General features: G+C 33.1%; 1 protein-coding gene across 1 annotated transcript; it reads right to left on the bottom strand.

Moving 5' to 3' along the window:
* Nucleotides 1-2,439: 2,439 nt before the first annotated feature.
* Nucleotides 2,440-4,100, bottom strand: LOC131026746 (uncharacterized). Its single transcript, XM_057956680.2, has one exon. It carries the CDS (start codon nucleotides 4,088-4,090, stop codon nucleotides 2,615-2,617), a length of 1,476 nt encoding a protein of 491 aa, XP_057812663.2. The 5' UTR covers nucleotides 4,091-4,100; the 3' UTR covers nucleotides 2,440-2,614.
* Between the last annotated feature and the right edge of the window lie 8,742 nt (nucleotides 4,101-12,842).

The raw sequence follows: 12,842 nt of genomic DNA on the forward strand, positions 1-12,842 counted from the left end.
ACAAGATCACAATTTCCCGCACTTGCATTCTCCTATTTGCCTCCAACATGACAACAACTATGTACTTGTGAAAAGCCTTTTTGTGTTCCAACCTGCCCTTGTTTGTGCAGGAGAACTATGCATTCAACTACTATTGTTAATTTTACCATCTAAGGAGCTGATTTTACAGAGTTGTAAAGAGGTACCGTGCACCAAAATTGGTGCCCAAAGATGACTCTTCATTCCAAATCTCCCATTCTTTGTTTTGCCTCTTAGAAATATGATTTGGTTCCAAAACTTTCTCCAACTTAGGTGCCCAACTTGAAAATGAAACATCACATTAAATGCCATAAATGAAGGAATATTAAGAGACACCTATTGCCTATTTCCAAACAACCACTTGGAGAGTCCAATAGTCACTCATTTATCTTCTTCACTTGTGTTTTACCATCCCATTCTAGGCATCCACAAGTGTAGAAAAAATTTGAATTTTAATATCCACAAGTCACATTTACCATTGCTAGATGAACTTATCATCCTTTATTAACGAATTATAACAATTGTGAGAATAAAATATTACAAATTATTTTCCCAATACATCCTAGGTGCTTAGGGACACTTTTTAAGGACGTTGGAATCATGAAATGTAAGATAAGATTTGCAAGGTAGATGACATCTGAACAAGTTTGTATTAGCAATAACATCCATTGCTTTTGTGGTCAATTTGATATGATCATTAGGTTAGGCTTCATGGGGAATGAAAGAGGCTTTTAAAATTCTTGCCGAGTATCCTTAGAAATTATAATATGCACCTTTTTATATTACTTACTATATTATTAGGTTATCTTGCCAGAGTGAGCTTTGCCACATTAGATTAAACTAACATATTTGTGGCTGTTTGTATTTCTAATTTTTTAAAATATAGAACATTTAAATATATTTTAATCTTTCATTAATTGACAGCTTGAAATGGATATAAAACCAACTAGAAATTAGAGTCATGTAATTTCCACAGTTAATCTAGAAATCTATTACACAACTAAAAATATACAGACCTGATATCTTTTTAGCAATCAAACCACACTTTTAAGGAAAAATATTAAACTTGAAAGTTAAAGTATCTTACCATTCATCATATGATTGAATGAGGGACACAATCGAGTGAAAAAGGTATTTACAGGTTGATCATTTCAATGAATGCAATTGCTGAAGTTTGAAGCTTTGTATGAGTTGGACAATTTTGTAATGAATTCTATTACATCATATCATAAATGTTTATGTACACCTCATGATGGTATGGATCTTGACAATACATAAATCTCAAGAATGGATGATAAGAAAAACAACCATTAACATCATGAACATAGATTGCCAAGGGCTCATATTCATCATCAACAAAATTTGTTGTCTTGTTGATCATTGCATATCACAACCTTCACTTAAAATGCGGGAATAACTGACCATCCCAATGATACTATTATTAAAATGCTTCTAGTTTTCAATATATATATATATATTCTACTTCATTGTTTAAACAAGAAAACTTTAAAAAAGACTTTCTCTGAATTCTATCAATCTACTTAACGCTAAGAAAGCTTTGTATGAGTTGGACAAATTTGTAATAAGTTATATTACACCATATCATACACCTCATGATGGCATGGATCCTAACAATCCATAAATTGCAAGAATGAACAATAAGAAAAATAATCATTAACACCATGAACATAGATTGCCAAGGGCCACCCTCAACAAAATTTGTTCTCTTGTTGATCTTTGCAAATCGCAACCTTCACTTAAAATGAGACAATAACTGACCATCCCAATGATACTATTATCAAAATGCTTCTACTTTTCAATATAAAAGAAAGATTGTTATTATATATATTTTTTGATTCTATTTCATTGTTTAAACAAGAAAATTTCAAAAAAGACTTTATGTGAATTCTATCAATCTACTTAACTTTTTAAGAGAGGATTGGATTCATTTATACATCACTATCAACATGACAGTTATAAATTAATGTACAATTACTAGTTGTAACAGATTTAAAACCAAGATACAATGTGATCTAAAAATTTCTTAATAAGTGTTGTTTCTGGATTCAACTGTGTGAGAATATTTTTTGTATTGACGTTTCAGATCACATTTTGTCTTGGATGATGGATCACAGAGTGTGATCTGAAACATTGATGCAAAAAAATTCTCACAGTTGAATTCAGAAACAACACTTATTCAGTATGGATTGTGGAAATTTAATGTCTCTGACTAAAAATTCTTATTTGAACAACTCAATTCCATACATATAGACACATTTAAAACCAAAGACATAGATTGTAGTCCTTTTTTTTTCACTTATTGACAATATTTTCCGAAAATCTCCAATCAATTAATCCTCAACAAAAAAAACAAAAACAAAAGTGAAGCAGCTTATATACCAGAGATATCTATAACATATATGAGCTAAAAGAATTATATTATCTGTATAGTTATTCCTGTGAAAAAGGAACATTCTTGATTCATTGTGTATGCCATCCTGGAAACATATTTTCTATCCCTGTAAATTTCTTTTTATTATTGAGCCTCTACGCAAGACCATTTTCATCCCTTAAAAGACTTTCCAGGTCTTCTTAACTATGGAGCTCCACAAGATCCACCACGCTGATCAGTGAAAACGAAAGGATTGTTACAGTCAACATCAATCTCATAGAGACGAGCGATCTCCATAAATCTTGCCATGATCTCTTCCTCCACCATCCCACTTCTACTCCTAGAGAACACAAACAAGTTCTCATTAATACGTTGATTCAAACCCTCTGTACAGGAATAAACCAGAGCAGCCTTATACCCTTCAGTTGCATTACCCTCCAACCCTATAATCCAATAAGGGCTCGTCGCCCCATAAAAGTCCATCACCAACTTCCCGGGAGCGCTCTGATTCTGAAACCCTAATCCACGCCAAACGGCCTTATAACCTTTGCCAAAGGTAGTGGGACCTCTAAGGCTAGCAGAACCGACCTCCAGATTTGTGAGAATATATCCCATTTCTGCCAAACTGGCCTCTATTCTGCCAAATTCCGAAGCAATTTGCAAGACCGAGCCGCTAATTTGGCGGGACAGAGAAGGCTTTTCTGCCGCTAATTTGGCGGCGATATCGATGATTTGGCGGCGGATGTAGTCGCGACTGTAAATCTGGTAAGTGACGTCCCTCACGACCCTGAGAGTGCCGGACATTATTTCTGTCAGTTGACGGATATTTTCCCGTGGGAGCCCCTGGCCGATGCTAATGCGACCGTAGGCCTGCTGGATTTGGCTGACGTTAGTTGACAGAGAGTCCATGCTGCATTCCACGAGTCTTATCAGATGAAAAGTCCGTCGGATTTGACGCTGCAATTCGGCGGCAATTGACGGATGCGAGGATGACAGGAGGGGAATGGAATGCCATAACGCTCGTAGATTTTGACGAAGACCGGAATAGGGAGGGGTCGTTAGTTGACAGATATTTTTGGCGGCAGTGCAGATTCTGTCAGTTGACTGGGAGAATCGAGTTAGGGTGGCAGCTTCGAGGCGGGGTAAGATGGTGGAGCTGCTATATGTGGCGGCTATTCTGGTGGTGCCGTCAAAGTTGGAGGGTAGGAATGTGTAATTGGTTTGTTCACATATTAGGCCTGGTTGGAAGGTAAGCTTGTAGCGGGCGGTCGAGATTGCTTGGTACCATGTGCCCATGTAAGCTCTTAAGTCGAGGGGGTTGACTGTTTGAGGGTTGGGGCATGAGGTTCTGGCTATGGTCCTTTGACAAAAGTTTGGGGTTGTGGGCATAGGTGGTTGGGGAGGTATTGGGGAAGAGGAGCTAATTTTGGATTGGTTGTGGTCCTCATTAGGGGCGATAGTATTTGAAAAGTTGAGGTCTAATTTTTGCGAGAATCGAATAGGAGTTTCTACAAATAAATTTGTAATGTCTTTTGGTTGATTTAAAGGAGGTTTGGAGGGGAGTATAAGAGAAGCTTTGGCCAATGAATTGATAGATAAAAATAACAAAAGATTAATTAAAGACATTGTTGAAATTAGAAGAAAAAAGTGGAGGGCATCAAATGAAAGGGATTGAGACATTTGATTTATAATGATGTTAGAAAAAAAATGGCATCATCATATAAGTATGAGTTCGTTTTCCAATCAATTTGTTAGGATTAGGTGGAAGATTCTTCTTTCTAAAGAATATCATAGCCTTTAATAATTACAATTTTAGACTTAGGAATTCCATGGAAATTGCATGGGAAAGGAGACTTCAAGTTTAGAAGTGAAATTATGGTGTCATCACGTAAGTATGAATCTATTTAATTCAATTTGTTATGGTTTAGGTGGAGGATTCTTCTTTTTAAAAAATATCATGATTTTTATCAACTATTGCATGTAAATTGAATGAGGAAAGGAAATGAGATTTGTATGAAATTTTGTTTAAAAAGAAAACATGATTTATTATTACACAATTACTATGATATGCATATGTTAAGTTGGAGTATTTTTATATTAGAAGATTTAAATCTAATTTTAGAGTTTAGGTATTTATAAATGGGGTTAAAAATCTTAGGTTAAGGAAGAATATATGGTTTTGTCCATCTTTGTCTAGTTGAGATGGGAGTTTTTAAAAAATTATAAAAATTTGGTCAAAACTTATAAATATTAATATTGAATGAAAATATTATAAAATGTTTTATCCAATTATCATTGTTAGATAAATAAAATATTTTGTAACATTTTTTAATTAGAATTTTTATTTGTGTAATTTTATTTTTTTTCAAGATGATTACAAAATTATTTAAATATTTGACCCTTTTAATTTTTTATAGAAGTAGCACATCTTTGACAACCATATTTAGGTATAATAAATTAAAAACCATGTTTAAATTAAGGAGATGACAATTATAAAATGACTTAAGTAAATGAACATTCATTAAACATGAAGCGAGATGGATTGGTGTTATGTACTAAACGTGTAAGGTGGATTATGATTAATGACATTTTGCAAGAGAATATTAATTGTAGACACCTAAAATTGTCCCACGCTTGCAAACGCCGATTTTATTAATTATTCCTGTATATTAATTAAATTAATTATTCTAAATTACTAATTATCATTTTCAACACAAACTAATTATTCAATTTCTATCTTAATCATTTAATCATTAAACCTTCCTTTCTTAAAATTAATTAAATAATTTTATTATTTAATTAATTACGATTTATTTACTTTAATTAAATGGTCTTCATCATTTAATTAAATTCAATTTCTATCTTCCCCCAATTAAATAATTTCTTTCGTGTCTTCCAAATTAAATAAATTTCTCAAATTATTTAATTTAGTTTCTTCTCATTTCAAAAATTTAAAATTCTCAAATTCTAACTAAAAACTAATTTCATTTCATGTGCATAACATTTAATGTTTTCAAAAATCAAAAGTCAAATTAAATGCAAATTCATGCCAAATTCCTACATCACATGTCAAAATTATAATTGCCATTGACTCTGAGTTCAACTCCCAATCAACTTTTCTGACTAATTAATCAATTCAGTTAACTAATTAGTTAATTCAGTTAACTCTCCAATCACCTTTTTTAACTTTCAATCAACTTTTTCGAACACATCCATCTAACCAACTGACTAATCAATTTATCATATTCAACCTATCAATCAAGCCAATCATCTATCAATCAATTTAGTCATGCAACCAATTCTCATCATAATCTCCTCTAGTCAGTTCCGTCTCAATTAATCTCAACCATTGATCAAATCAATTTGCATATCAATCTTGATCGATCAAATCTCCTCTTTGAAATCTATAAATTCAACATCAATCTCCCATTTTCAACAACCATTATCTTTGAATTCTTGTGCTAACATTCTGCATGTTTTTCATAGCACCACTTTGAGAGCCAACACATCACAAGAAGTAGAAGAACAATGGAGTCTCAATGCTCATGATCAACAATGGAGTTTGCTTCATTTGTTTCATTTGAATGTTTTTATTATTGAAATCATTAGCATATTTCTATTGATTTGCATTTTGGGAATTTGTAATAGAGTTGAGTTTTGTGGTTGCTTAACAATTAATCTATTGCTTATGTTCTCCTCAATTTTCAAGTGCATACACTAATACCAAAGTATTGAATGAGAGATGTTGTAGATCAAGGTTCTCAAGTTGGAAATCCACATGTGCTTATTGAAAAGGACTTGGGCATGATGAATATAGTTGTTACCAAAAAAAAGCTTGATGAGTGGAAATACATTTTTTTAGAATAATATCCAATTGCATTCAATAATGTCTTTAATTTCTTAATGGTGTGCAAATAAAACATGATTTCAAGGCCTGTTCTGAATCTTAAGGCCTTTATGGATTACCACCCCATCATTATTAACTTGTCATATACAAGAAGAGATAAATTTTAGAATTTTTCAAGAGGTGGCTTTGGCTTGGGAGAACTTTTTTCTCCAAACTAGAAACAACTATCTCTACAATAATTATGACTTGTGGCACACTCAAAACAAAAAGCAAGTGCCTTATTACATGGACAAATATATGCTTCAAATAAGGGATGGTTTATATCTTCCTGCCATTAATGTGATTCTTGGGTTAAACCATCTCCATCAAAATATTTATTATTAAATGGGCACTAACATCAAATGGAGAATGCAAAATGAACTTTAATGGTGCCTCTAGGGACAATCCAGAGGAATTTAGGGCTAGTTGTGCTATTAGGTACTCTCGTGACAACATGATAAGTTTTCATCCAAGAAACTTTAGCCATGCAAATGTAATGAGGTAGAAGCCAAAGTTATTTTTTGTAGCCTCTTATTGGCTAAACTATGCAATATTATCAAGATAAGGATTGAGGGTGACTTGATGGTAACCATTCTTTGCATAGCTAATATACACTCAACCAAATAGAGAATAAAAGGTATCCTAAATGAATTATAGGTCATTTTTTATAGTCTACCTCCATTTTCTATTACCAATTGTTATCAAGAATGGAATAAGTTGACATACTTTTTTATCAAATTGATTTATTAATGAAAATGAGGATATAATAATCAAGATGACATCAATTGTTGGCCTCACCTTTGGAGCTATGAGATAGTTCAAATGATTAATATTAGAGTTGGGACGATCATGTTATACTTCACCCAAAATACTCCCTTGACATTCTTTGATCAATGTTGAATACTCCTTGCACATATGAATGATTCAAGAGGGTTCTGCAAAATCATTTCATACATTTTCTATTTACCATTCCCTTTACACAAGTTTGCACTATTTTCCATCTTTCTTCTATTTTTTTGGTAGTCACAACAACCCCACCATGGAGCCCTATACTCAATTAAAATGTGACTTATGATACATGGTTTTCTTGGGAGAAATCAAGTAAACTAGGCCACATAATGCTTTTTCTTTTAAGGGTAGACATCTTGGAGGCCATCCAAGAAGTGCTTGGAAAAGATTTCATAAAAGGTATTGCTTACCATAGGGTCAACACAAACATCTTTATTATAGCTATCGATAAAGAGTTGACAAAGGCTCTAGGTTGTTATTATATTCAAGAGAAGCTCAAGCATGGTATGGAAGAGATGGTGGATAATGCAACCACAATAACAATCAAGTCTCTTCCTTTTAGTGGTTATGAATTTTGTGGGTTAGAGTCAATGGGTACTATGCAAGGTATTTAGACAAGGTTAATGGCGTTGGTGAGAGAAGTGGCCAATATTCAAGTCTTTCTCAAAGGCTTGGCGTTCCTATGATCCTCAATTAGAGCTTTTGGCACTTTGCAAACATTAAAGGACATATCTTAGCAAGAGTGCTTCAATGTGGCTGGAGCAACTAATGACATCAATTTTTTATAGTGAGTAGGGTCTACCTTCATAGTCATTTTGCTTACTATTAGATTGTTTTGTAGGATTAGTTTACAATCATTTCAGTAATTTATACGATCTATGCAAAGCTATAATAATCTTTCATGTGTATAATCAAGACACTACTACTATGTATTTATTTTTTGATTATAAATAGAATGAAAAAAATCCTTTACCTTTCACTTAATATACCGAAACACAATCATGTTCCCATTATTTAATTCCAACACTTATCTTAAATTTTTTATTTGTTTATTATTATAACATAATTAATTTACAATCTTAAAAAAAACATTTCCATTAAAAATAGACTGCACAACATACTCCCTACTCACACATACATGGTAATGATACACTTCCAACATTCATAATAAATAATTATTCAAACAAAATCGTAAATCAAAATAAAAAAATATATATATAAAAATAAATAAATATTAAACACTTGAAAGCTGAAAAACCCCCGATCGTTGTATTTCACGTGGTAACACGTGTCGAAACCCTTTCACTTTAGAGAAGAAGAAATTGAGTATATTTAATCGTTTTGATTTCCGAAAGTGATAGCTTTGCAACATACAATGATTTGACTGCCCTCAACGTTTGGCATACTCCTACAAATTTGTACAAAACAATAATGAGGTTATAAAATAAAATGATATAGTTATCTCAAAAGTGAACTAGAATGAAAAATAAAATGATATAGTTATCTCAAAAGTGAACTAGAATGATGAGCAATCACTTGCTTATATACCACCTTTTATCTCAACCCATTGGAATCACAGCCGTGGTATTTTATATAACTTTAAAAGGAAAACAAGTGCATAAGATGAGACCCATAATGAAGATGATCATGGCTTAGAGGCCAATCATGTTTTATGTCATCATTTTGTGTTCATCAGATGTTCAATGTGTCACTCTTGTTACCTTTACTTTCTAGGAGGATGAAAAGGAGGACCAATCAAGGAGGAAACAATGCATCATAAGAAATAATGCAGTGTGATTCCAAATATGGGGGGTTTGATAAAAATAATTAGGAACAAAGGTATTTACTATGTTAAGGAATGAATGAATGAGTTTCAATGAAGTTTACTAGATCATCACTTTATGTGATTAAGAGTATCTTTGTTACTAATATTTAAGTTCTTTTCATTGTCGATTTTTTTATTGTGGATCTTGATCAAGAAGCCTATTGTTTTGTGAAGTCTTGCCTCCTCAAATAACTCATTTATATCACCCTTTCAAATTGTCTTCATAATGAGTATGGGTATCCTCATATGCATTGGGGAGAATTTAAGAAATGTGTGTTTAAATATAGATATTATTGGTTAAAATTTAGTTAAATTGAGCTGGGGAGATCTTATTAAAAGGAGTTAATGGAAATTTAGATTAAAAGTAATGTTATTTTTTGAGATAAGAATATAAGGAAATAAGATTTTTTTTGTAGAGAATTTTTAAGCATCTTAATTTGACAAATCATTTAACATAAAGAGGTACTTAATAATTAAAATGTACCTTAACAAGAACATCATGGGTTTTGACATGATAAATCAATTGCATCTAATATATAAACAATATAATTGGAAAACTCTCATAACTACACTCGGAGGGAGGCATTGTATTAGCAACATGTTGTTAATATATTATAGATTTGTAGTCTCTTAGGGATGTTTAGGTCCCTAATAAATAAAATGGGTTGAAAGGAAGTAGTCAATCTAGCAATATTATGAGAACGACCTTTATAATGGTTTGCCTCTAAAGATGATAACTTTGTAGCAAAAATAGTGAAGTGTTTGTCGTTGATGTACAAAGAGGATGTAGATAGTGAAGCCTTTAAATCTCCATGCAATCAATAATACATCTCTTAATCTCATAAATTATGATGTTCTTCCCAATCCTTACCTTGTGCTAGGAACAAATATAATATATGTTGCCTTTAAAAGTGTTATGGTAGATGCAATCCTTTAGTGGTGAGATCCAAACCTCAACTACCTTAAGATAAAATATGAGCCTATAGCCTATGTGCCCAATCACTGAGCCATTGTGTCCAATCACTAAGCCTATGTGTCCAATGACAGTGAAGATGGTCAAGCTAGATAATGATACCATATCTTAAGGATTAAATATTATGAAAGATAAGTCAAAGTTTAGATTTACTATTATCTATATAAAATGGAAAGGATAATGACATAGCTAACACATTTCAATGGTCACATAGCTCTAGTATGTATAATCTCTAAAATAATATGAATATGTAACAGGTGAAAAATGATGAGGGGAGATCAAGTGGAAAGCTTTACTCCCGTCAAAAGAGGAATGAAAGTTTCACTTGAAAAATGATGAGGGGAGATCAAGTGGAAAGCTTTACTCCCCTCAAAAGATGAATGAAAGTTTCACAAAGGATTCCCTTCAATTTTTCACACATTACATTCAAAAGAGGGGTTGAATTCACTAGATATAATCCTCGGTGGTAAGAGATTGAATACTAAGTGAATTGCAGTAAATTTGGAACGTATTAGGAAAGTAAATTAACCCTCTTTTGTAGTAGACTAGTTGAATTAAGCAAATTGAGACTAAGTACAGAAAGAACAAAGAAATGATTATATCTTGAGATAGAGATGCGAGATGAAGCTATGCACCTGGAATTAGCAGTAGAATGTCGAGGTGAAGCTTCCCTACAAATCTGAGCAAAAGTTGCAGGGACTGTCCATAAGTTATGCATGGTCCTCCGAAAAATATGCGCGTCGAAAAAGGGTTTTTTCGTCTTTGAAAAATGAAGCCTAAACCTACAATTATAGTCATGCACCTGCAACCTACACATAAAAAAGAGAGGGAAATGTTGTTGGGACTGGGGGTTTTCCTTCAGGTCAAACCCTGTTTTGGAATTAACCAAGTGGTTGTAAAATGCTGCAAGTAAATGAAAGGAAATGTCTGAAGTAAAATCCACCTCAATAAGGGGATGTAATTGAAATTTTCATACCTTTGTAGATGAATTTGCTTGAATGGATATGTGAAATAGGATGTCTTGAATGTTGATAGAAATCTCCTCTTCAATGGTTGAATCCTTGTCTTGAATGCAACACCTAGCCTTGAAAGGAGACTTGAAATGCTCAATGCTTGAATGTTTGATGATGATAATGGAGACCTCTCACTTGTTCACCTTAATTTCGCTTGCACTTGATTTCACTTATTTTCTCTTATGCAAATAGGAGGGGAAGTGCTCCTTATATACTTGCCAATTAGGGGTGTTTTAGGTAATTTCTCATCTTAGGCCGACATAGGAAAACCTTTTCCCACTCAACAATTGATAAGCCCAATGCAAGGGGAGACCAAAGGGGGCCCAAAATAGGGCTAGGACAAGGGTTGCACGCCCCTATCCTGCCCTAATTTAGGACATGCAAAAACAAGAAGGCAGTACATAATGATGAATAATGCAAGTTTTTGAAGTCATGACCATGTTTCGGGTCTTTGATCAAGCTTAAAGATTCGTCCACTAACAGAAAGACCCAAATGCGGTCGAAAGTTGCAAGGGTCACAATTTTATGATGCTACAGAATATGTACTCATTGGTCAAATGCTAACCATTGCAATGGATAAATATGCATAGCTTCTATTTTTACATTCATTTACATCAGTTTGTATGGGTATATTGAGTATTTGACTTATAGTGTGATTTCATTGACACAAATTCCAAGATGAAAATATATTTCTCATCACCTCATTTAGGACTTGTCCATTGACTATTTATATTTAGTAGTAGTCCAATATCTTACCATCATCATGTTTATGAAGGAAACAATATTCAAATTTAATAGATTTCCAAATTACTCTTGCTTTCATTTCCCACAACATCCTTTAAAATCCTAGTTGCATGCTAGTTGTTTTACTTTGCTATTTGCAGCACACCCCAAATTTTAAATCTAGTACTTTATCAAATTTTAGGTTCTATATTTACTATCATTTAGGAGAGCTTGAATTTTATGTCATCTTCTATAGCACTAATTATTTATTAGGGTTTAGGTAGACCAAAGCAATAAACAATATTAAATATAATGCATAATAAAAGAGACAAAAATAGCAATTCACAATAACACAAATTTAATGGGATTCAACCAATGTGGGATACATCCGTAGATAAATAATTGTCGAATTTCTTTTATTATCCAATGAAGAGAAAATTACAATCTAATGATATTTCACATTACACAACCACTTATTTATCAAGTCTTTTTGGTAGTTTACAAAGGTCAATTTCTATGCCAAAATAATAGCCAACTCGTTTATCAAATAATAATCAATCCCTTAGCTAGGTGCATTGTCCCCAACAACTCCCGCTGCGAGTGTTGCCCCCAAACTCAAACCATGGACTTTCTCCCTAGGACCCCACTGGAGAATGGTCCCACTGGCCCCACAAGAGGGGATTTTCCCTCCTATACTCCCCTATTAATTGACTTGGAAGGAAAATGAGACTGAAAAAAGTCACCAAAATTTAAGCCCAACAATGTGATCGATTTACAGATACCAACAATTTTCCACTTGGAGATTGATTAGATTCCACACCAAACAATCTCCCACTTGGAGATGGATCCTAGATGGACATTTTTTCTCTTGTAGCACTTGGATTTGGCACTTGGATTTCAAAATAGATTGATGCACTTGGATTTGAATTGTTTCTTATTTCCACTATTATCGTGTTTAAAGGTCAATAAAAACCAAGCAAGAAACTAGTTTCTCTCGAGTTATAGCCTTGGTCAACATATTTGTAGGATTCTAGTTAGTGTGTATCTTTTCCAACTTCAACTATCCATCTTCTAAAATTGAGCATATGAATTGGCACCTGAACTATATTTTATTTTGTCTTAGAGTGAAGGATTGAGTTTTTGCAAGATGAGTGACACTCTGACTATCACTGAAGAACCTGCTATTCTCTTGTTGCTTAACCAATTCCTCCATAAACCTTTGT

This window comes from Cryptomeria japonica, chromosome 1 (genome assembly GCF_030272615.1).
Source record: "Cryptomeria japonica chromosome 1, Sugi_1.0, whole genome shotgun sequence".
Classification (NCBI taxonomy): Eukaryota; Viridiplantae; Streptophyta; class Pinopsida; order Cupressales; family Cupressaceae; genus Cryptomeria; species Cryptomeria japonica.